Raw genomic sequence first — 25,398 nt, forward strand, 5'->3', positions numbered from 1 at the left:
AGCCCAGCTCCGTGGAGTCTTGAAGGTCAGTTGATAGGCGTGACCTTCTCCAGCCGGTTTCCCCTAACCCTCCTCAGGGTGCTGACAACCCTGGCTGCCAGTCACCACACACTGTACTGTCATTGGGCATCTTTTCCCTCAGTTATATGGCATTCAGGGAAGGGGCTAGGTCTCCAGAACCTCCTACAGAATCCCCCTTAAATAAAGGTGCTCTGGGGCTGCAGAGAAACGTTGGACTTTGGCCTGGAACATGGCCCCCACCCCCAGCCTGTTGGCTCAAGTGTGTTGATGTAGCCAACACTGGCTGAGGCTCACCAGACTGGAGCTGCAGGGACCCACAGGAGCTGGAAGCTGGTGTGGGAGCTGAAGTCCCCCCTTTCTCAGCCTCCTCCCCACCTTTTCAATTAACGCGGACTGCCTTGCTGAGTTTTATGGGCCTCAGAGCCATATAAAGCCTTCCCAGACAAGAAGTATACAAGTAAATAAATAATGAGATGAATTTTTAGATCAGAACCCAGCCTTCTGCTGTCGGCATCCTGAGCTTTCTCCAGGCTCTCATTTAGTCGCACCCATCAGATCTTAATGCAGCCTCCGATACTCTGAGGCTCCCCCAGGTTGGGAGAGGGAGGATGCTGGAAGGGGACCCAGGTCTGGACTTGTCCTAGCCCAGCAGCATTGAGCTCAGTATAGTTCAAAAAAATGCTGTTGGACGCCAGGCCTCACCTTGGTCAACTGGTCCCCCTCGCGCCAGAGGCAGAAGCCTGAGCAGAGGGTCTCGGCACGACGGTACTCTGGTGTCTCGCAGTGCGTGGGCAGCGTGACTGACCTCATCGCAATGACATAGGGGTCCCTGGAGTGGAGGGAAGCGGAGGGGGCAGAGATCAGCCACAGAAGGGAGGGTCCACCCCATCCCCCAAGCCTGAGCTTTGGCTCCAGGCCAGGCTGGGGACAAGAGGCAGCTACACCACCCGCTGGGGGGTCGCCTGGAAAAGTCCCTCCACTGTGGACAGGCAGGGGGAGAGCCGCATGTGATTTTATTCATCCTCCTGTCCCTGTCTAGACAGAAGGGACACCACTATCTTGGCCTCCCCACCAGTGGCAGAGCTGACAGGCTCATGGCCCTCCAGTCACAAAGAGGAGAGTCCAAGGAGTATGTGTGAGAAGTGCCTTGTCCAGGGCCTTGAGTGTGGCAGCCTTGGCCACCCAGGCCACAGAGGGCCCTGCTTTAGGGCACAGGTGACTCAAGATGAAGTGTGAGCTTCCATTTCCCACCTTACCCACAGTAAAACCATGGCAGTCCAGAAAAATCTAGTGGGGCCTGGGATCCCACAACCAATGGGAAGCAGAGTCTAACTCCAGGATGATGCTCCCTCCCCGGGGAGGGGGATGAGGCCTCCCCAGCTGGCCACCTTATTGCATCCCCAGAAGGTAGGCACCTACCCATTGTCACAAGGCTTGCGCCGTGAGGCCAGGATCACAAAGTCCTGGGGCTTGGCATCACGACCAAGGGCAGGGCTGATGATGTGGTAGATGGCATCATCCTCGTCCACCTGTTGCACTAGTTCCACGCTCCTGGGGGGAGGCCAGAGCTCAGGGCCCATGGAGCCACACCCGCTCCTATGGGACAGTGGGTCTGCTGGGCCCCACATGCCACAGCCGCCCTCAGCACCATCTGTGATGGAGACTTCTTTCCCTGCACTAGTCAGCAGGACCCAGACAGAGGGCCTGAAGGCCTAGCCAAGGACACATGCAGGCACAGGCACAGGCATATTCACACAGACACACAAGCAAATACACAGGGACAAAGCCACGTATAAACCCATTCACACGTGACAGACACAGATAGATAACTGTGAACACGCATCTGTGTACATCTGTATGTCCCACAGAGGTGTGAAGGCTTGGTAGTTGTGGTTTATTTTTAGTGTGTACCCACTGTGTGCCAGGTACTATTTTCAGGGCTACATGCATATTATGTCTCTGGCACAGCCCTGTGCAGTGGGCACCCTCAGAATCCCCACGTTATAGACGAGGGGCTGAGACAGGGCAATCACCTGTCCCTAACTGTAGAGCTAAGAGGGACACAGGGCTGGGATTTCAGCCTCCAGGCAGAGAACCGTAATCCCAGACACACACGGCACACACATACCCAGGTACATGCACGCAGGCTCACGTCAGCACACGAGGAGAACCACACAGATATGTACAGCCATGTCCAGACCAGCCACCTCCCTGGCTCTCCCCCTACACTGGGAGGCTGTCTTGGGAGTGGGGTAGCTGTGGTCAGGGGAAAGGGAAACAGGCTGGAGATTCTCTTTACCTTCAAGGGATGCCAGAGGCCATCAAGTATCAAGATTCCATATGATCACTAGCCCACCTCCTCCAACACCCCACCTCCCCACATCCACCACCCACCAACTCTCAGTCTCCCAGAGTGCACCCCACAGGCCTGGGCTCTTTAGAGCAGCACTACCCTTCCTGTGAAGAGATCTTCAGTAGGTTCGATGCTGCCAAGCAGGCCAGACCGGGGCAGGCAGACCAGGTAGGAAGGGGAAAGCAAATTTGTCTTAAGTCAACTGTGATATGTATGGCTCAGTGGTAAAGCATTTGCCTAGCATGCATGAGGCCCTGGGTTTGGCCCCCAGCATCAAGAAAACAAAAAATCAACTTGCCAAATGACAGTACCCTGTATTGCCAGACACACAGACCCTCCTTATGGAGGCTCCTCACATAAGCCATTGGAGAGGTGACCAAAGACCCCAGACCTAGGGTGTTCGCATAACAGAAAATGCTTTGAGGGTCTTGAAGAAAACACAAGTTTAAACATTAACTTTCCTATATTGAGCACTGACATTTTGGCTATTTTCCTAAAAAATATTTATCTTCCCTGACTAAATTCAAGAAGATATATAAAAAATCAGGCACTCTTGCCTCTCCCAGAAGCCCTGCACTAGGAGTTCTAAGTCTTTTTCTCACCTTCCTTTTTCAAAAATGATTCCTGCTTGCTTCAGGGGAAAAAAAAAGATATATGAAGAATCAGTAAATTTGGGGAACAAATGTATTCAAAGGAATAACATTCATAGTCAATCACTATATTTAAAAGTAACATTGGCCAGGCGTGGTGGTGCACACCTGTAATCCCAATGGCTTGCGGGGCTGAGGCAGGAGGATCGTGAGTTCAAAGCCAGCCTCAGCAACTTAGTAAAGCCTTAAGCAACTCAGTGAGACCCTGTCTCCAAATAAAATACAAAAAAAAAGGGCTGGGAATGTGGCTCAGTGGTTGAGTGCCCCTGAGTTCAATCCCTGGTGTCAATAAATAAAAGTAACATTCACATACATACTTTAAAAAATTGACAAACTAAATTCTGCAAGTTGGCTACTTTACTTAGACGGTCTAAACATGGGAGGGAGCCCCATGGGAGCCCCACCCACCCCTCAGCCTCCCAACCTCATTCCAAGCAATCCCTGGGCCCCCTTGGAGCAAAACTCCACAGAATGTGGTTTGAATATCCTCTGAGTATAAATCCATGATTCCCATTCCAAGTACCCATATTAAGAGGGAGGAAACTGAGGCCCAGAAAGGAAGTGGGGCCCCAAGTCACACAGCTAGTTAAGGCAGAAACAGGACTTATTTTTATTTTTATTTTTTTTTAAAGAGAGAGAGGGAGAGAGAGAATTTTTAATATTTATTTTTTTAGTTATTGGCAGACACAACATCTTTGTATGTGGTGCTGAGGATCGAACCCGGGCCGCACGCATGCCAGGCAAGCGCACTACTGCTTGAGCCACATCCCCAGCCCCAGAAACAGGACTTAAATCCAGGCCTCCAAGTCCAATCCCAGGCTCAGTCTCTTCCCTGAGAGCTAAAAATGCCTATGACCCTGACCCCACCTAACATGACTACAATCTCCCACCACACTCCTAGTTCCCACTGAAGGCCAGCAGGGGTGAGCATGAGGTGGGACAGCTCCACAGGAGATACCATATCCCACCCCAGTCCTGAGAAGAGACCCAGCCTGGCTAGCCCCCAGGCCCTCACCGGTAGTGCTTGTCCCACTCCGGCCTGCGCTGCAGGTCTGAGAGCAGCAGGAAGGCCTGGGCTGCATCCACGTGCACCACCATCTCCAGATGGAAGGAGAAAAACTTGTCTTCCTCCAGGCTGTACAGGCGGACCTGCATGGACCAAGGGCAGCCTCAGCCCTGCACCTCCTCCCCAGACTGTGCTGGGTGGTGGGGTGCTGCCTGGGATGCTAGGGGCAGGGGCTGAAAGCTCAGGGTGGCCACTGACTCGCTGTGTGACTGTGAACTGGCGCTTAAACCTCTCTCAGCCTCAGCTGCATCCCACAGAATGGATCCCTGATCAAAGTCAGCACAAAGGGACCGACCGGAAGGAATCTCAAGCAGTGCCTGAGGCAGCAATGCAGGGGCTCCTCAGAGCCAGGTGTCCCTGTGACTCCTCGCATCATTGGTGGGCAATTGATTTGTCCAAGGTGCAGGTAAGCGTGGCAGAGCTCAGATGCTACTCCACTTCCCTCATCCCCGCGGTGACTCACTATAGAAGGGGCAGAGGGAGGGAGGGGTGTTGGGTAGGGAGCAGCAGATATGCAGGCAGGAGGGAAGGGCTGGGCTCCAGGTCCTGGGGACAGGCATGTTTCTAGAACTGGGTTGGTTTCATGGTCTCACTAAATTGCTTTGAAGAGATCCCCTTCTGCCATAAGTGGCCTGAGAGGTCCTGTCACCGGCCACCAGCCTCCTTTGGCCACTCAGAAGGGAGAGAAAACATGGGTGGGCAGGGTCAGCTACCTGACTGATCTCCGAGGACAGCACCCAGTCGTCCTTGGCCATGAGCATCTTCAGGGAGGACACGTTGTTGTAGCTCAGGTACACCTAGGAAGAGCACACAGAGGCTGCCCTCCCCTCCTGAGGGTTCCTGGGTCAAGGCCACACTGGCATGGGAGAGCCTGAGGAGAGCCTGAGGCCTTGGGGAAGGAAGTGCAGGCTGGTTCTGATCCAGACAAGCTGCTCTCAGGCCTCAGCACCCTTCCGCCAAGCAGGGCACGTAGGCAAGCCCCTCGAAGACTAACCCTCTGAGCAAGGCGTAGGCCTCCCTAGTCCCTGTTCCCTTCAGGTTCCTTCCAATAGGGAGGGTGAGGGGACCCTGATGGGCCTGAGGGCTGTCCCCTTGGAGCAGAGAGCCTTACCTGGTTGCTAGGGTCCCAGGGAACAGAGAGGGGCATCTCTGCCTGCTTGCAGGACACAATGTACTTCCTGGGAGGAGGGAAGAAGAGGCCATTACCCTCCACAGACTTCATAGCTGTTTGCCAGGCCCTGTGCAGAGCCCAGTGGGGTCAGGCACTCCTGTCCTGTCTGGCTAGGGAGACTGGACTGTGCGACACCTGAGAGCTCAGGACCTCAGCCAGGCCCCAAAGAGCCAGAGGGGACCAGGCTGTGAGGGAGAGCAGGGTTTAAGGCTCTGTCCCCATGTCTCTGCTGAGCAACTCCACCCTAGGCCTCCGTGTACTCCTCTGTGAAATGGGATCAATAGTCACACTTGCCTTGTGGGACTTTACAGAAGAACATTGGCATATGGCGAGCATGCCACCAAGGGCCACTTTCTTACTAGCCATGGCCTGTGACCCCTTGTGATCCCCTGGCCTTACAGCACTCAGTGTATAAAGTGCTGCTATGCAGGCAGTCACACCAGGGTCTGGTCACTAGCAATGATGCCCCCTCTCAGAAACTTTTTTTCTTTCTTTCTTTCTTTTTTCAGTACTGGTGATTGAATCCCGGAGCTCTCTACCACTGAGCTACATCCATACCCCTTTTTATTTTGTTTGTTTGTTTGTTTATTTATTTATTTATTTATTTAGGGGAGATGCTGGGGATTGAACTCAGGGGCACTCAGCCACTGAGCCACATCCCCAGCCCTATTTTATATTTTACTTAGAGACAGGGTCTCACCCACTTGCTTAGCACCTTGCTGTTGCTGAGGCTGGTTTTGAACTTGTGATCCTCCTGCCTCAGCCTCCCAAGCCATTGGGTTTATAGGTGAGTGCCACTGTGCCCAGCAGGTTGTTGGGTTTTTTTTGGTAATTGAACCCTGGGGCTCTCTACCACTGAGCCACATCCCTAGCCCCTTTATGTTTTTTGTGGTTTTTTTTGTTTTTGTTTTTGTTTTTTTTTTTGAGACAGGGTCTTGCTAAGTTGCCCATGTTAGGCTCAAATTTGAGATCCCCAGCCTCCTAGTCACAGGGATTACAGGCGTGTGCCACCATGCTCAGCTAAGTCTTTCTTTCTTCATCTGACACACAGGCCTCAAGGTTGATGGGATAAACACAGGATTTAAAATCACCCAGGCCTGGGGCTGGAGTTGTAGCTCAGCACGTGTGAGGCACTTGGTTAGATTCTCAGCACCACATAAAAATAGGTAAATAAAATAAAGGTCTATCAACAACTAAAAATCTAAAATTTTTTTTTAAATTTTTATTTTAATATTTTTAAAAAATTACCTCAGGCCTGGCTAGGTTCAAATGCAGACTATAGTGGCACCTATCTCTGTCCCTGGGATCAAGCCACCTAACCCCTATGTCCTCAATGTCCTTACCCCTACAAAAATGGGTCATAAGACCACTATATAAATGAGGCCAAAATAAAAGCCTTAGCCCATGAGCAGCCTTGAGGGAAGTCAAGTGTCCTGGGGTCAGTGGAGCAGCACAGAACCCTGAAACTTGCCAGGAGCCCCCACTCACCTGTCCAGGCGGATCTTCTTCCTGGCACTGGCCTCTCTGTACCGTCGCTCGCCCTCCTGGGAAGGAAGCAGGGACAGGTGTGGGGTGGGTGACACAACCAGCTAACCCCAACTCTGCCCCTAACTGTCCCCAGGGCCAGGAGAGGCCTTGGAGCCTCAAGTGGAGCTCATGTCTCATGGGGGCAGCCAGAGTTAAAAGATCCCAGCCAGGAAAGTGCAAGGGCACTGGGCCGCAGCACCAGGCCTCCGTGAATGGCCTTGGGGACGCCATCCCCCCCTCACTGGGCCTGTTTCCTCCTCTGGGAGATATGGATCCTTAGAGGGCACCTGCAGTGGTCACGTTTACTGGGTACTTGCTGTGAACCAGCCGCTGGCCCACGGACTCCCCCTGCAATGCCATCCACTCTTAGAGCAGCCCCAAGTCCACCCATTTTACATAGGAGGAAACTGATGCTCAGAGCTGTGTGGCTGCCCACAGTCTCAGGGTCCAGGGAGATCAGAGCTCAGATGGCCTGGCCTGGAGCCCACCTAAGTCCCCACTCATGAGCACCAAAGGCTGCAGCCCCCACCTCAGTCTGGACCCCCACCCCCAGCTACTCCTGCCTGCCTGCTCCCTGCGGCAGGGGACTTTCCTGGAAAGACCGGGTGGCCACTACAAGGTCACCACCTGGTCCATGAGAAGCACAAGAAGCATTTTTGGACAGCCTTTGAGCCCAGGCCCCTGGCCCTCACCCTGTGCCTCTCACTCCCGTCCCCTCATCCTGACAGCCACCACTCTCTGAGTGCCTCCAGGCTTAGCCAGGCACCCCGTGAGCCCCACAGCCCTGGGAGGCAGGGAACACAGACACACCCATTTTATAGATGGGGCTGAAAGCTCAGAAGGCCACCCATGAGAATGTGACGAGGTGAGGTTCTGACCCAAATGCCAGGCCTCTTCCCAATTCTACAGGTGCTTGCAGGACCATGAACACCCGACACCAGCCAGACCCATACACCCAATCCAAGTCCTGCCCAGTGTGCCTTCACCCCAGGGGCACCCCGGGGTCATGGCCAGGATGCTCAGAGCTGGATGGGCCCCAGCAGAGAACCAGGGCCAGACCCCTCAGTCCCCAGGCCTATCAGAGGCAGAGAAGAGGGGTAGGGAGCTCATGGGGGGCATGGTGCTGCCCAGCTTACCCCAGGCTGAGGCCGAATCCAGGGCAGCTTCTGGGGCTGGTCATCTGCGTCCAGGACCACAAAGGTCATGAAGGCACTGTTGATGTGCCGCCGGTGGGTCTCAGCCTCCTGGCGATAGGCCTCCACGCACACACCCACCTCCATGCTGAGGGGGAGGGATGGCTGCCATGCTGGACAGAACTTCCCAGCCATGCCCTTCCCCAGCTAGTGTGCATATACATACACACACACACACACACACACACACGGTGCAGAGTCCCACTGGCAGGAACCTAGAAGTGTCCCCTTCCATCACTGATTACAGAGTGTTTACAGGGCACAGAGCACAGGGCCCAGCCTGTGAGACACAGAAATGGATAGTCCTGTCCAGTCAGTGCCTCGTGGGCTCACAGCAGGGGATGAGCCTACAAACACAGAAGAAGTCCTAAAAGGTCACGTCGGACCTCAAGGGTCATTGTGAGAGGTGGAGATGGACCACCTCGCTGGAGGAAATGCCCATTCTACAGATTTCCCAGGCGCCCTCGCAGCCAGGCGCTACCAGCTCAGTCGCTGCTACCCTCGTGCTGTCCAGGACCCTTGACCCTGCAGGGTGGGGAGCAGGGGAGTCAGGGGAGCTTCCAGAGAAGGGAACACTGGTGCTGCACTTGGGTGAGGTGGAGGGACCAGCAGCCAGGCAGGGTCTAGATCCAGTTCACAGGGTGAAGGTCTTGGCAGGTTTGCATGAAGCTCCTCTATGGGGTCAGGGAGCACCCTAAGCCCCACCCAGCCCAGCTCCTCACCTATGCTTGAAGGCGTTGTTCACGATGGCCTTGAGCACCAGACGGTCTCCAACCTGGGACGGACCTCGGAAGTGGAACATCTCAATAGCCTTCAGTGTGGGGTGCCCACGGCAGAGCCGGCTGAGGGGCAGGGAGTGAGGAGACAGGAGATGTGTCCCCCAGGGCTTCAGCCACTGACCTGCACCAGCCTGAGCATGCCCCCACACCCAGACTCATCCTGGGACCAGAGTACCACCCTCTAACCCAACCCAGAGACAGTTCTGCACTGAGTCCCATTTCACAGCTTAGAATACTGAGGTCCATGTGAGTGGCTGGAAGGAGCTGAGTTTAGGAGACAGAAGAAAGCCTCTTCCCCATCTTCCTCCCAATACCTTAGTAAATACCTTAGTACCTGCTAAGCCCCTCTCTCCCAGAGTTGTCATTCAAGGGCTACTGAGGCACTCCTCCTCCAAGAAGCCCTCCCTGACCATCCAGACTCTCCCTCTCGTCTGAGACCTCATTGCACTCATAGTCAAGGACTGTCCCAAATAGCACCGCTTAAGTACCTCTCCCCCAGGTTAACACGGAGAAGGGCTGCCTGAGCCAGGTTCTAAGGATGAGGAAGAATCGGCCTGGGGGAGGGCATGGGCTGGGAGGACACTCCTGGAAGAAGGGACAGCAAGTATGTTCAGGGAGATATGAGAGTGTCCACTAGTGAATGTCAGTTACCAAAACTATTAAAAAAAAAAAAAAAAAACCCTGATATTTAGAGTAGAACAAGCCCCGGAAGGTACAGGGGTTACAGGAGAACAGCAATTGTTATCACCACCAGGAAGAAGGAAACGGGCAGGGGTGGCTTTGAGGGGGAGGTGGCAGGTTAACAAAGCACCATGGGGGCTGTGTGGCAGGAGGCCACACCAGGATTGGAGCCAGGGGCCAGGAACGCAGAGCATGGGAACAGTGACAGCGATGGCTTGATTTAAAGAGAGTGGAAATTGTTGGGGAAAGCAGGCAGGGCCAGACCAAGGTTGAGGCTGCAGGGCCTGGCCAGGGCTTGGTGTTTCCCAGGAGTTCAGGGGGAACGAGGTGGACTCTATGAGTGGAGGAAAGAATGGTCAGCTCACAGGAAACCCTTTTTCTCTGGTTCTCCAAAAACCCTGGGTTACCCTAATGAAGAGCCAAGCTTCTGAGGCCTTGCTTGGCAGGGCCAGCAAGTGTCCCCAGCCAAGGGAGCACCAAGGGGAGGAGGAGCAGGGAGGCAAGCAGAGCCCAGGCCCCCACCTGGCTGCAATGGTAGCCACGTTCTCCATCCAGGCCATGATCTGACCCCCAAAGGTGTTGCCCTGGTGGTTGGCATGGGGGGGCAGAACCAGCTCCACGCTCTCCACGCGGGTCTTCTCAGCCGGCACCATGCAGCTGCAGTCCCTGCTGTCCAGATCTGGCCAGGGAGGGGACAGGGGAAAAGAGGCAGGGAGGTGAGGAGGCCACCAGGGAAGACGCACCCCTGCAGCCCCGGGATCCCACCCTACCCTGCTGCAGCCACCCAGGATCTTTAATCTGTTAAGCAACAGGGAAATGGGTGCAGGCGTTCCTGGGTGAGAGGTGGAAGGTCACTGAGGTCACTGATATGAGCCTGTCTCAAGGAAGAGACCGGAACACCTGGTCTGAACCCCACACCTCACACAGGCTGTATGACCTTGGGCAAATCAAGGACCCGCATGGACCTCAGCTGCTCCATCTGTGAAGGGCAGGTGTCAACCCACCCCACCATCTGAAGGTGAACTGTGATGGTGGTTATAAAGGGCTCGGCTCCAGACTCAGTGGATATACCTGAGAAAGAGAAGCTCTTTCCACCTCTGTCCTGATCATTCCCTGTCCCTTGCAGCCACAGCCTTAGGATGCCCTGAGTAGCAGGGGCCAGAGTGTGAGGGGGGGGCCTTGGGCTTCTGAGCTTGACACGCCCCTCCCAGCCCAAGGTAGTGCCATTTGTCTCCTGTGTCCTACGGAGACAGCCCTCTGCAGGGAGGGCCCATAAGAGGAGTGGCATTTCACTGTGCTGACAGGTTCTCCAAAATGCCACCACCAGCGGGCTGGGGGGCAGGGGGAGCAGGAGCTGAGGATGACCCTGGCCCAGATCTGGAGGTGGGATAGGCAAGGCACTGGCAGGATGCAAAGAGGACTTGCTTAGCTGGAGCTGGAGCGAGTAAAGCGACTGCACCAGATGGGGCTGCAATCAGCCCAAAGGCCCGGATGTCAGGCAAAGGCACCTGGACAGGCCCGTGGGGAGAAGGCTGTCAGGACAGGAGGGGTCCAGGAGGCTGAAGTGGGATGGATGGATGTAAGGAGGCCAATGGGAAGAGCTGGGAATCCCAAGCTCAGTGTCCTGCTTTCGCTGGGGTTAGGGACTTCTACCTGCTTTCCCTCTACATGGGCAGCTGAATCACCTTTTATTTGTCCTCAAATCCCTTAAAGACCTTGCACTTGAACATTCTAGAGATTGGGTAAGAAATTCAATGTTGCCTCCGGGCCTTTGCCAGACTATGTGCTCTGTCAGGAACACCTTCCTTCATCTCTCCAAAGAAGGTCTTCTTGTGCCGATGTAGACTGACCTCCAGAGATTTTAGAGACATGGAGTGGGGGGAATCAACACACAGCACAATGTGTCCTACATGTTCCCTTTTTGGTGAAAGCATGGTGCTAAATAATGCACACTATGCTTAAATATGCAGGGAATACTTCTGGAAAGGGATTGAAAACCAGGTAACAGGCTGGGCTCAGGAGGCTGAGACAGGAGGATCGAGAGTTCAAAGCCAGCCTCAGCAACAGCAAGGCACTCAGCAACTCAGTGAGACCCTGTCTCTAAATAAAATACAAAATAAGGCTGGGGATGTAGCTCAGTGGTTGAGTGACCCTGAGTTCAATCCCTAGTACCAAAAAAAAAAAAGATAACATCTAGGCAGAGTGGTGCACACCTATTATCCCAGCAACTTGGGGAGACTGAGGCAGGAGGACCACAAGTTCAAGGCCAGCCTCAGCAACTTAGTGAGAGCCTATTTCAAAATAAAAGGGCTGGGGAATATAGCTAAATGGTAGAGCACCCCTGGGTTCAATTTCCAGTGCCTCAAGGAAAAAAAATGCCTCTGGGAAAGTAGCCTAGGTTTTGGGTTAGGAGGGAGTCTTGGTTTTTTATCTATATCCTTTGGGAGATTAAAAAAAATACACACACACACAGGTGCTTCTTTAAAATCCTACAGTCTTTGAGTCCTAGCTCAACACTACCTTCCTAAACACCTTGGTTCCTAGAGATTCAAAATGCATTTTGTGGCCAACAAAGGGATCTCTATGTATCCTATCACCATCTCCATGGCTCTTGGGGACTGGGCTCCCAGGCTCTGGGCTTCTGTGTACTGGGGTCCCGGGCACTGGGTAAGAGGCTCAAGAATTTCCTTTCTCTGGGGGAGCCCAGGAGGCCAAGAAGGCTAGACAGGCCTGAGGCCACAGGGGCAGAAGTCCCTAGGAGGATCACTTCCTCTCTGCCCAGTGGGGCCCAGCACAGGGCCCACATTTATTGATATGCAGGACATGGGCCGCCATCCCTCTACGTGGGCTGCTCACCTTCCTGGATGGCATAGTTGGCCAGGAGGCCCTTGATGGTGTCCGCATAGACCAGGCGCATGCGCCGGCGCTCAGCTGCCACACTGTGCTCGGTTTTCTCCTCCTCCGTCCGCGGCGTGATCTGCTTCAGCTTCACCTGTTGGCCAGGGCACAGCGGGCAGGTGCTCAGGACAAGGTCTGTCTCCCAGACCACGGCATGCCTGAGGCTGGCACCGACTAGGCTGGGATGCTGGTGGGTCCCGAGCCAGTCTCCTCTCCTGGGGCTCACCTTCCTGCCTCCACCTTGACGTCCCCCCAGCTCCCCTCTTGGGCAAAGTCCCAGGTTATAGAGGGGTCATTGTGAACATGAGGAACGCTGACGAAACTTCTTTGCATGAGACGTGCAGAGAGTGGTGAGGGGAGGAGGAGGAGGTAAGGGTTGGATGGCAATGAGCCTTCCTCCCAGGGCTGTGGCCCGGACCCGCCATGACAGGCAGCACGAAGGCAGGCAGCAGGCACCTACCTTGGTAAGTTCCCTATGGGCCACAAAGGTGGCCAAGGCCTTGCACACATTCCACTGCTTCTCAGAGCACAGATCCTCAGAGGCCACCTGGATGCCCACCTGGAGAGGAAGAGTGGGAGGGAAGAAATAGCCCATCAACTCGAGGCCCTCATCTGGACAAGACAGGAAGAGCCACTCCAAGCTGGGCTTCCGGGATTCCCATAGCCCCCACCAGGCCTAAGCCAGAGGCCTGTGGCTGGTTCTGACTCTGCTCCTGGCTCCCTGGAGAACCTTGGGCAAGTCACTGCTCTTCTCTGAGTCTCAGTTTCCTCATCTGTAGAATGTGAGTGATCAGAGCTACGCTCTCAGGACTACTGAGAAGACTAAAATGAGACTGTGTCCACAAAAGGGCTTTAAGAGGTAAAATGTTGGCCAAATTCAAAGGATGGACACCTGGGGGTTCCTGGGCAGGACCTGGGCATTTGAAGTGCCCAGGGGCATAGTCAGGGATCTGCTGTCCTAGCTTTGGTGGCTCAGCTGGACGAGGTTGCCTGGGCCTGCAGTCCACAGGGAGGAAGCAGAGTCCCCCACAGAGCACAGGGCCCTGTGCATCACCACACAACACCCCTGACCACCACCCCTGCAACACAGGAACCATGTTCCCATTTTACAGATGAGGAGACAGAGGCCAGGGGAGGTAAGCTAATGGGTGGAAGCCCAGCACTCTTCCACTGTGGCCCCTGTGCCTCTGGGATCAGACACAACAGCTGTCTTCCCTTGATCCCCACAACCACCCAGCTGCCAAAGAGGGCCTGGGCCACACTGTAAACCATGTGGCTCAGTGATCTAAGGCAAGGTCCTTCCCTCTGTGGGGCCTCAGTTTTACTGTCTGTGCTATGGGATGTTGGACAGGAAGCTCTTAGGACCCTCCTATCCCTGCCAAACAGTTCAGAACTCTGCTGCCCCAACCAGGTCTCTGCAGCTAAGTGTGCCTGGGCTGGAGCTAAGAAGAACGGGAAGGAGGAAGGCCCACCCTAACCCCAGGCAGTGCCCACCCACACACCTCCATGCTGGAGTTGAAGGCCCGGTTCACCTTGGCCTTGATATTCACCACTTGTCCAACACTGGGGAGAGGAAAGCAGGAGGTGAGCCTTCCAGAGGGGACAGGGGAGGGAACCACAGTAGCTCTGCTGGGGGAACTGGCAAAAGGGACTTCAGGGATCGCAGGAGGTATTCCCATCTGTGACATCACAGAGTCCTCAAAGCAGGCCGGGGAGGCAGTGTGGGCACCCACTTTGCAGGTAGGCAAGCTGAGGCCAGGAGAAGTGGCCTGGGGTCACTGTCTCCCTCCTTCCCCCAATCCCTTGTTCAGTTAGAGCTGAGCTTCTTTCTACTCTTAGCTCCGCGGTTTACTCTATGGGGCAGCCCTCCCTGTCTTCCAGTCCCCATGAGGGTCATCCTCCAACCCCTCCCAGTGGACTGACTAGCCTCCCACAGCCCTGAAGCTCCACTGCGGAAAGAACCAGTACTTCTGTTTCGTTTGGGCTTGGTTGTAAGGAGCAAGCCCTCTACCACCAAGCCACACCCCCAGCCCCAGGGGCCTGTGTTTTGCTCGCCATTGGCTCTCCAAGGCCCGGCACAATGCATAGGGTGGGTCCTCAGTAAATAGTGGCCACGTGAATTGATGAATTCCACATTTATTGAATGCCTACTAAGTGCAAGGGGATATCCAGAGAGGGTGGATAGGGAAATGGAAACATTTAAAGAATGAGTGCCATGTGCCAGGCACTGTGCATTACCTGGTTTGACCCTCAAAAATAAGCCTTGCAGGTAGGTTTGGGAGCAACTGAGCATCAGAGAGGTTAAGCCATTTGTTCAAGATCACGCAGCTAAAAAGTGACAGGGCCAGTATTCTAGGTGATTGTGTTGGCTGCCCAACCCTACTTTTTCCAAATGGAGCCTATCCTTCTGGAATGTTTCCCATGTCCAGGTAAATCCTCAGGGGAGCCACCCAGCCTGCCCTCTGCCTAACTGGAGACAGCAGTGAGAGACCAGCTGGTGGGCTATGGGGGTGAGAGGACAGGAGGCTGGAGAGCTGGCCCTATTCAATCACAGTGTGACTTTGAGAAGTTCTTTTTATCTTTCTGCACCTCGGCTCATGAACATGGAAACACAGTGCTAACTTCAGATTACACTGCCTCCTGCCCAAGCCTGGGACGAGCTCACTCCAAGACACCTGCTGGCCAAGGGCCCACAGTGAGCACAATGAGAGGCTGACTGTCACACTGCCAAGCTATGTGACCTTGGGAAAATCACTTCACCTCTCTGATTCCACTTCCTCGTGTTTGAAGTATGGGAGTGTGTGCCTACTGCCTGTGCTTCTAAGGGTCAGGAGAGATGAAGAGTGGGCCTGACCGGCCACTGAGCACTGCATGTGCTCAGGTGCTGCATGTTTGACTTCTGTTCATGTTGTGACGTGGGGGAGGGCCATGTTAAGTGACACATGCTAACAAGGTGGGAAATAAAGTGAATAAAGTGGCATGATGTCTGCAACTCACTTCAAATGGCTCAGAACCAAAAAAAAAAAAAAATTAAGAGAGAGAAAGAGAGAAAATGTTTTATGTTTTATTTATCCATGTCTAGTTAAAGCAAATGTAGCAAATGTTAAGTAATGGATCTCGTAATGGTGACCATTTCACTACTCAGATTTCTACATGTTTGGAAGTTTTCATGATCAAAAATTAGAAAAGAGGTGGGGATACAGCTCAGTTGGTAGAGTGCTTGCCTAGCATGTACAAGGCCCTGGGTTCAATCCCACATGCCCTCACCCCCCAAAAAAAAATAAAGAAAAAGAAAAAAATTCAATTTCCTCTGGTCCCCAAAGTACAGCAGTTCCCCTCATGTCCACAGCTTGATATCTACAGTCAACTGCACTCTGAAAATGGTAAATGGAAAATTCCAGATGTTATTATTATTAATAACTTTTATTAAAGTATATTTTTATAATAGTTCTATTTTATTATTAGCTATTGTGGTTAATATCTTACTGTGGCTAACTTATGAACTAAACTTTATCATATGTGTGTATAGAAAAAAACACAGTTTACAAAGGGTTTGGTACTGGCCACTGTTCCAGGCATCCACAGGGGCTCTTGGAACATATTCCCACAGATAAGGCAGGGCTGCTGTAAGAAAAAAAAGTCTGGGGCTGGGGCTGGGGCTCAGCAGTAGAGCGCTCACCTAGCAGGTGCGAGGCCCTTGGTTGGATCCTCAGCAGCACATAAGAAGAAGTAAATAAAATAAAGGTATTGTGTCCAACTACAACTAAAAAAAATATATATTTTTTAAAAAGTCTATTTTCTGTGTAAGAGGACTGGGGATGTAGCTCAGTGTAGAGGACTTGCCTAACATTCATGAGATGAATCTCATGAATCTCACAGGCACCAGGATAATTGTACTCAAAGAAAGAGATTTGTGATTCTCTCCACTCCGCCCTGTCCTCCTCCCCAGCTCACCCAAAGCCAAGCAGATGCCACTTAGACTTTGGAGCTTGTTTTCCTCCCAACTGTCCTGTATCCCAGCACTCAGACCACGCTGGCTCCTTCAGGGGCCCCCACAAGCCTCCAGCTCCCTGACACCCTCCAGGTAGTCTTCACAATGCTGAAGGGTGGCTCCCCATAAACTAACCTGAACCCTGTAAGCCCTTCTGCAAGACCAATTACTCTCAGCAGACAGAGGAAAATGTTAAAGTATATATTCCATGGTGATGCTAACAGCAAAACCCAGAAAACGGAGAACTCTAGGGGGAAAATACCAGGTTCCTCAACAAACAAATGTCAAGGGAAAAAAACAGAGAGAGAGAGAGGGATGGAGAGAGGAGAATCACAATTCAAGGCCAGACTCAACAACTTAAGGAGGCCCGGTGTTAGGGATGAGCAAGTATTATCTAAAGATGTTTTTAAAAAGTGATCAGGTGTGCTACTCAAGAGGCAGGAAGATTGCAGGTTCAAAGCCAACCTCAGCAACTTATTAAGACTGTTTCAAAATAAAATTTGAAAAAAAGATGGAGATGTAGCTCAGCGGCAGAACATTCAAGGCCCTAGGTTCAATCCTTAATACTGAAAAAGAAAAGAAACGGCGGGGGGGGGGGGGAAATAACTTGGACTGGGGCTTAGCTTAGCAGTAGAGCACTTGCCTAGCATGTGTGAGGCACTGTGTTCGATTCTCAGCACCACATAAAAATAAATTAATTAAAGTATTTTTAAAAACTTATACATAGCAACTGGTTGACTTTCAAACTTATTTGCATTCTGACTTGAATGACAAAAATAAAGATAAAGCAAAAAAAATTAAAACAAGGTGGGGCTGGGGATACAGCTCAGTTGCTAGAGTGCTTGCTTCGCATGCACAAACAAGGCCCTAGGTTCAATCCCCAGCACCACCAAATAAATAAATAAATAAACAAACTCCTGAGACAGTGTGGGCATCTGAATACTGACGACATTGATTTTAGTGGGATATTACTGTTAATTTTTTTAGGTGTTGAAGTTATGTTTTAAAAGAATACTTAGTCCTTAGAGCTACATTTGGAAATATTTTTAAATGGCAAAAGCAGAAACAAACCAAAACCTTCTCCAGCTTTCCTCAGGTGTATCCACGCCTTTCCAGGCCACCAGCAATGCTCCAGACCCCTCCCCTAATCCTTCCCCACTTTCCCTGCCACCCACAACCCCCTCCACCAGACTCACCTTCACTGGTTGGGCCCATAGCAAATCCATCTTTTGTGCTCTCTACCCCCAGCCCCTCCAGAGAAGAAAACCTATATCAGCAGCAGGGACCCAGAGTAGGCCAGACATGGTCACAGGCCTCCAAAGCATTGCTCTATACAGAGCTGACAGTACTGCAGCCAGCTCAGACCTCCTCCAGGAAGACCCCTTGACTACCCTCCATAGCACCACCCTCACCCACAGACATGGGAAATGTAGCCCATTGGTTGGAACAGGGACTTGGGTCAGACCAGCAGCCTGGTAGTATTTCCTGGGTCTTCCACCAGCTGTATAACCTTAAACAAGTTACCTTACTTCCCTGTGCCTTAGTTTCCTCCTTTGAAAAATGAGGGTACTAATAGCCATGACCTCATAGTGTTGTTCTGAGGATTAAATAAATTAACATATTAAAAAGGCATGCCAAGCTGGACACAGTGCCTATAATCCCACTAACTCAGGAGGCTAAGGCAGGAGAATCACAATTCAAGGCCAGACTCAACAACTTAAGGAGGCCCTAAGCAACTTATTGAGACCCTTCCTCAAAATAAAAAATAAAAAGGGATGGGGATGTGGCTCTGTAGTTAAGTGCCCCGGGTTCAATTCCTGGTACAAAAAAAAAAAAAAAAAAAAGGCATTCCAAATAAGGTATTGATGATATGGGTTCATTAATTATGACAAAGGTGCCCTATAAATATGTTAATAATCAGGGAACTGGGTGTGGGATATATAGGAGTTCTGTACTATATTCAGAGATATAACCTTATGGTAAATGTAAAACTATTCTGAAATTTAAAGTATTTTGAAATGTATGACAAGCATCTAAATATCAAAATTCACATTATTAGTGTGGAACTTTCTATTTTTCACAATGTCTTTGTGGAGCTGGGGCTCAAACCCAGGGCCCTGTGCACAATGGGCACATGGTCCGCCACTGAGCTCCACACCCACTTGGAATGGAAATTGTTCCTGCATCTGCCTCCCCTGCAGTCTGGGAGCTCCTGGGAACAGAGATCATGCTCTAATGGACTCTGTGTCCCCAAACCCAGCATGGCCCCAGTCCAACTAATATTAAGTATGTAGTGAATGACTAATGAGCACTGGGATGGCCAAACTTCTCCTTAACTGGGACACACAGGGCACCAGGCAGTCCCAAATAAGCCCTTGGCACTTGGCACTTGACTCCCTAGGTACTGATGGCAAGCTAGGAACGGGCTGGAGACAGAGCTGTGCGGGCAGCCCCTGCAGCCTGTCCCAGTGGAGGACTCAGCATGCTTCTGGAGTCCCAGAAGCAGGCAGGGACCAACAGGCAATGTCAAGCTCAGCTCGATGTAACCAGGACAGTCATTAGAAAGAGAAAAAAATTCTCCCTCGGGTAATGAGCACCTTATCAACCTGGGCGTGTGTGAACACAGGGAGATGGGCAAAGTTTCAAGCTCAGGCTTTGCCAAGGAACTTTGCCTAGGGGCCTCCCTACAGTGCAGTAACCAGTGGCCACAGACAATTTCCAAGCTCAGAAAGGCATTCACTGGTCAAGCCTAATGCCTTCGATGTTCTGATAAGAAAACCAAGGCCCAGAGAGAAAGACTGACCTCCCCAGAATGACATAGTCCTTGAAGGACCACAATGACATCTCAGCAACGCCCAACTCCAAACCACTTCCTGAGCCCCACCCTGGCAGAGGGACCCAGCCCACTGCTGCCCAGAGACCCGGCAGACAGGTCCTTGCCCCCAGAAGCTGCCCTTCTTCCATATTCAAAAGCCTGATAGACTCCAGGCAGGGTCATCGGGGAATGGCCATGGGTTTGTGGCAGGGAGACTGGAAGGACCTTGAAGCAGGAGCTGCTTACCTGATGGTGTGCTCAAAATAGATATCGTCCATGGAGGCTGTGACACAGGGGCAGCCAGCGTGCCTCTCCGCTGGCGTCAGAAGAAGAAAGCCAGATGTTAACAGGCTTCCCACGTCACTGGCCTCTGATCAAATGTCACCTCTCCCCAAGAGGCTTCTCCATCTGCCCAAGCCGAGGCCACCCCAGCCTTCTCCCAGTCCCTTCCCACCATTACCACATTTTAACCCTATTTTATAAATCTGGTTCCCTGTGTCTAGTGACCTGCTAGACTGGGAAGTACCTGAGGGCAAGGATTTCTACCTGTCCTGCTCATCGCTGCACGAGGCTCCCGGAGCAGAACCCAGCATAGACTCTCAGGCCAGCAGCTGCTGGATGAATGGGTGATCATGCCACACTGTCTAGCCTGACTTCCTGAGCACCCACACCTCACCCACCTGTTCCCTTCCCTGAGCCTTCTAACCCTCAAGACTTGCTCACCTGCCTGGCATGTGTAAGGCACTGGGTTCAATCCTTGGAACCACATCAAAATAAATTAAACAAAGACCTGTTCAGGTGCCCTAACCCCTCAGAAACCCCTCCCTGTCCCCAGAGCTGGGTCAGGGTCTCTCAAACAGGCAGTGGGGTCCTCCTGCATGCCCCCCCAACTGCTCCACCAGGCTGGGAGCTCCCAGTGGGCTGGAGACACCATCACAGCAAAGAGAATGAAGCAAGCTCTGCAGCTCCACTCAACATAGGGACCACCATCAGCAGCCTGTCGCCATCGGTGCTCAGGGCATTTTCAAACCCGTGGTGAAGCAGCCCTGTATATGGCTGCACTGGGTGGAAGCAGGGACCTCAGGGCACGACACCAGTACCCAGGGCTGTGGGCCCTGGGGGAGTGGGAGGGCTGCCCTGAGCACTGGGAAACTAGGAGAGCACTTCAGGCACATGGACCAGCATGGGCAAAGGAGACACTCAGGGGACAGTAACCATCTCTGAATAGAGGCCCCTGCTCTGGGTCTGTGGGGCCTGTGGCTGGAGATGGCCAGGCCAAGCGCAGCCTCACCGGACAGACAGGCCATGGTGTCGATCCACTTGAGCAGCTGCCCGACGCTCAGTTCCCCACGATGGTTGGTGTGGCAGGGCAGCACCAGCTGGCTCATCTGCACCTCCGTGGGGTTCCGGTATCCCTCACCCTCTGCCATGTCGTCGTCGTCTCCAGCACGTGAGACTGACTTGCGGGACGTGCGGCTGGAGAACACAGAGGCGAGGCCCTGGAGAACATGGAGGCAGAGAGATCAGCTCTCCCCAGGGTTCTTGGGTCTGCCAAGCCCTGAGACCTTATGGCCCCAGGGAGAGGAGAAGCAGCCCAGGGCCACCTCCCACCAGCCCCACCAGGAGAGAGGTGAGCACCCTCCAGCCCATGGTCTCAGACCCCAAAGGCTCCTTGGAAGCCACCTGTGCTGTTTCCTTTTGGCCAACAAATCTGAGCTAACACAACTTTGGACCTGAGAAAGGGGGAGAGAAGAAGAATATAGATACTTCACTTCCTCACTTCTGCCTGTGGGATAACTTTTGAAAAGTTTTGCTTTTTTTGGTGCGAGAAATTGACCCAGGAGCACTTAACCACTGAGCCACATCCCCAGCTGTTTTTATTTTTTATTTTGAGACAGGGCCTCCCTAAGTTGCTTAGGACCTTGCTAAATTGCTGAGGCTAGCTTTGAACTTGTGATCTTCCTGTCTCAGCCTCCCGAGCTGCGGGGATTATAGGCATGGGCCTTGGCACCAGCCTAAGAAAGAAAATTCTTATACATGCTTCACAATGGATGAACCTGGAAGACACGCTAGTCACAAAGGGACAAATACTGTGATTTCATTCACAGGAGGTCCGTAGAGTAGTCAAATTCAGAGAGACAAAAGAATGACAGCAGTCAGGCGTGTTGTCACACACCTATAGTTCTAGCAACTTGGGACGCTGATGCAGGATGATTGCAAGTTCAAGGCAAGCCTGGGCAACTTAGTGAGACTGTTTCAAAATAAAAAGGGCTGGGAATGTAGCTCAGTGGTAGAGCACCCCGAGTTCCATCCCTAGTACTGTAAAAAGAAAGAAGAAAGAGGGAAGGAAGGAACAAAAGAATGAAGGACGGACAGTGGTTACCAGGGGCTAGGGAGGAAGAAATAGGGAGTTACTGTTTATTAAGTATAGAGTTTCAGTTTGGGAAGTTGAAAAAGATCTAGAGACGGTTAGTAAGAATAGTTGCCTGATTGAAAATGTGCTTAATGCCTCTAAACTGTATACTTAAAAATATTTAAAACAGCCGGGTACGGTGGCACATGCCTGTAATCTCAGTGGCTCAGGAGGCTGAGACAGGAGGACTGTGAGTTCAAAACCAGCCTCAGCAACAACAAGACGCTAAGCAACTCAGTTAGACCCTGTCTCTAAATAAAATACAAAATAGAGCTAGGGATGTGGTTCAGTGATTGAGTGCCCCTGAGTTCAATCCCTGGTACCAAAAAAAATTAGGGGCTGGGGTTGTGGCATGTGTGAGGCCCTGGGTTCGGTCCTCGACACCACATAAAGATAAATAAATAAAGGTATTATGTCCATCTACAACTAAAAAATATATCATATATATATATATATATATATATATATATATATATATATTTTTTTTTTTTTTTAATGGTACATTTTAAAAATGTAAATAATGCAAACACTCCAATTAAAAGGAGGTCAATAAAGCAAGAACCAATAATGAAGAAAAAGAAAAGGGAGAGAGGGAGGGAGGGGACTGACCATTCTATGCAGGGAGGCCTAGGGAGCTAGTGAACCTGCAGTAGTCCAACTGAAAATTGTTCCCATAAAAGTGCTTCAGGAAGCAGCTCTGATTTCGTCCCCACAGGCCCTTTCTTGAGCTCCTGGGCTCTTCAGTTGGCATCAGGAGCCTCCAGTGGGTGCTAATGCCTTCCGGCACTCGGATCTACTGACTGGGAGGGCTCTGGGCAGTCACTGAGCAGCTGTCTGATCCAGGGAAGGACCGCAGCAGCTGCCAACTGGAGAATAAGGAGGGAAGGTCTTCAAATGCACTCAGGAGAGATGGAGTCTCAAGCTTGAAGCCCATCCTGTCTTACTCTCCAGGCAGGACAGGGGGCCATGCCCATCAGCCCCTCTGATGGGGGCTAGGGAGGCAACCTGCTGTCCCTTCTCTCTGGGATACCCTCCTGGTCAGTCTGTGAACTCAGGATCTGGGCAACCCTGTGTGTGAGAAAAATGAGAGGCAGGCACGTGGTGCCAATTGTCACAGCCAATGCCAAATCTAGGGGAGTGACAACAGTCACAGCTAACATTTATATGGCATTTAAGTGTCCACATAGTCTGCCTTAGCAGATTATTTTACGTGTATTAATTCAATTTTACGTGTATTAATTCAATTCCATTTGTACAACAAACCTGTGGGACAGGTACATTATTATCCTCATCTTAGAGATAAGGAAACTGAGGGTCAAGGAAATAGCAGAGCCTGGCTCCCATCCCTGAGATCTGGAGCGGTCTGAGCTCCTTCCCACCACACCAAGACCCTTGCAAGGTTTCCTAGGCCAAGATGAGGAGTCAGGGTCCTGGGCCTCAGATGTAGCAGCAAAGAGTGTCCTGATCAGATGGAGGGCCCCTAAGCTGCAGGAGGGAGCAGTGCTGGCTCCTGTGTTGGGGGTCTGTGTGTCCCGGATAAGTCCCCCCACAGGCAACCCTAAGCTAATTCCATAAATTCAAAACCTACCAACATGACTTGTTCAAGCCACGTTGAACATGACTTTGACCCCTCAAGTGATAGAACCAGGATTTGAACCAGGCCTGTCTGACCCAGAACTGCTTGTGGTTCCCAGAGATGCAGCTCATTCCCAAGAGCCACTGGGTAGTAAGCACAGGGCTGGGAAAAAAGAGAGCCACAGCCCTGAGACCTCTCAGCCTGGGCGGAGGCCCATGGAGTGCCAGGCTGACCAGCTTTCTAGTCCTCACAGTTGGCTTGAAGGCACTGTGGTCCACGCAGCAGGACCCGTTGCCATGGTAACCATTGCCAAGGCATCTCCAGTCTGGCCATGCACTGGAAGCCTACATGGATGCGAGTAGCTGGCTTTCTGGGAGCAGGGGCAGGGAGAGAGGGAGGAGGCAGGCAGGGTCCATTTACCCACACTCTTTCCAAACCCCTCTCACTGCCAGGTGTTCTGGGAAGAACAGTCCAGAAAGAAGCCCGTAGAGAACTGAGGAAATGTGGGAGGCAAGAGGCAGAGGACTGGTGGGCAGAATAAAGGGAGTCAACCATCTGAGGTTCCTAGGCAGTCTGGACAGGCACAGAGGGAAGCCCCACACAGGGCCCTGCTCTATCCCACCCACCGCCTCGCCCGGCCCTCACGAGACAGGCAGAAAGCCAGGACTGTCAACCCATCTTACAGATGAGGAAACTGAAGCTGGACAAAGCCCTGGGCCAGGAGTCAGACTGCTGAACTCCAGTTTTCTCCCTACTTCTCAGCGGAGTGGTCCCTATCCCTGACTGTCCTGCTTCCTGTTCTGTGAAACAGGAACCCTGCCTTCCACTAGACTCTGCTGCATAGAGACAGGATCTTTGCCTCATTCATTCATTCACCAAGCACCTTCTCTGTCCTGGACCCTGGGCCAAGCACCACGAATACAATGACAACTTGAGCCTAGAGGGACCTAGCACACAGTAGGACCTCATTAGAGGTTTTCAGAAGGACAACCAGAGACAGACTTAAGTGCAAACTCTAGCCTGTCCCTCAGGCACTATGAGATCATGAGCAAGGCCCCTTTCTTCCTGAGTCACGCCTGCCCTCCCCAGCAAAGAAGAGAACTGTCACTCCCTAAGGTACATAGCACTGGCTCCAGGATTCTAGGGTCTAAGCCCGCCTGGGGCCTGGCACACTCAGTGGGATTCCCAATCAGGAAGCTGCAGAGCACCGTCACCCCTTCAAACAGAAACACTATGCTCCTCCAATCAGAGCTGAGCCCTCCACCCTGAAGCAAGCTGAGGACCTCATTGCTGCTGACATGAGACTCCTCTCACAGGAGGGGTGCAGAGATGGGGTGGGAGCAAAGGAGGTGGGGACAGAGCAGCCCAGGCAGCCCCAGGCACAGTCTCTCAGACCCCCACCTCCTCCCTTGGGCTCTGAGGCAGTCTGCCCACATGGGGCAGGCCAGGCCTCCCTCTCGGGTGGGCAGCCAGCCAGCCCGGGAAGCAGGGGTGTGTGCAGCCAGGCACGGTTTAGCCAATGGGACCCCAGACTGGAGCCACTCCTCTCCAGAGAGCAGAGGCCCTGGCTGGAGTCAGGACCTGGAATAGCCAGGCAGGCCAGGCCAACGCAGCTGACAGGGCCCAGCTGCTGTGAAGGGGAGGGCACTCAGAGGTCAGAGATGTGCCCTCTCCGATAGTAGCCATGCCAAGCGCTGGCCCCAGGCCATAGCCGACCTGGCCAGATTTGATGATCCTAGAGTAGGCCCTGGCTAGTCACACCCTGGGCTCTGTGTCTCTCCTCCTGATCAGTCACATCACAGACCTGTTGAGTCAGAGCAGGAGAGACCACCTTGCTCAGCTGGGGGGACTAAGGCATGGAGGGAAAGACTAGTCCAGTGTCACCCAGCTGAAAGGGCAGAGACTGGCCCTCCTGGGCCTGCTGGGCAATTCGACAACAGGCTTAACCATGATTTCCTCTCTCCCCGGAGTGTCTAAGTCCCAACAATTTCGCCTTCTTAAACACTCAGCCTCCCTGTGTCCTGACTAGTCCCACAGCCTGTCCACAGGCTCCAGCCACCCCATCTCCCTCCAGCCTCTACACAGCACCAGGGGGATCTGTCCCCAAAGAAGACCCAGAGACTCGACCAAGGCTACTTACTATGACCTGCCTTGCAGGAAGATCTGGTCAAATCCTCAGAACTCCTACAACGGACTTCACGCTTCCCTCTGACCTTAGGACCACAATGACCTTTCTCTTTTTTTTTTTTTTTTTTTTTTTTTTT

The 25,398-nt window shown here is 52.5% G+C and overlaps 1 protein-coding gene across 8 annotated transcripts in view; it reads right to left on the bottom strand.

Annotated features, from left to right (window-relative positions):
* Acot11 (acyl-CoA thioesterase 11) overlaps positions 1-25,398 on the bottom strand; it is a 94,065-nt gene that overhangs the window by 43,224 nt on the left and 25,443 nt on the right. For 7 of the 8 annotated variants that reach the window (XR_007351998.1, XM_048815325.1, XM_048815324.1 and 4 more), the window contains exons 2-15: positions 20,437-20,644; positions 19,392-19,461; positions 13,842-13,902; positions 12,800-12,898; positions 12,298-12,433; positions 9,964-10,120; positions 8,704-8,823; positions 7,925-8,069; positions 6,750-6,805; positions 5,202-5,268; positions 4,804-4,887; positions 4,040-4,173; positions 1,441-1,572; positions 724-850 (exon numbers count right to left, since the gene is read on the bottom strand). Coding sequence is in view for 7 of the 8 variants with exons in the window: in XM_048815325.1 (XP_048671282.1) it covers positions 724-850; positions 1,441-1,572; positions 4,040-4,173; positions 4,804-4,887; positions 5,202-5,268; positions 6,750-6,805; positions 7,925-8,069; positions 8,704-8,823; positions 9,964-10,120; positions 12,298-12,433; positions 12,800-12,898; positions 13,842-13,902; positions 19,392-19,461; positions 20,437-20,644 (1,596 nt within the window). In the remaining variant the exon portion in view is untranslated. Of the gene's footprint in view, positions 1-723; positions 851-1,440; positions 1,573-4,039; positions 4,174-4,803; positions 4,888-5,201; positions 5,269-6,749; positions 6,806-7,924; positions 8,070-8,703; positions 8,824-9,963; positions 10,121-12,297; positions 12,434-12,799; positions 12,899-13,841; positions 13,903-19,391; positions 19,462-20,436; positions 20,645-25,398 lie in introns of those variants that run through there. The other variant, XM_048815326.1, reaches the window with a different exon arrangement.

This window comes from Marmota marmota, unplaced genomic scaffold, assembly GCF_001458135.2.
Source record: "Marmota marmota marmota unplaced genomic scaffold, marMar, whole genome shotgun sequence".
NCBI classification, from domain to species: Eukaryota; Metazoa; Chordata; class Mammalia; order Rodentia; family Sciuridae; genus Marmota; species Marmota marmota.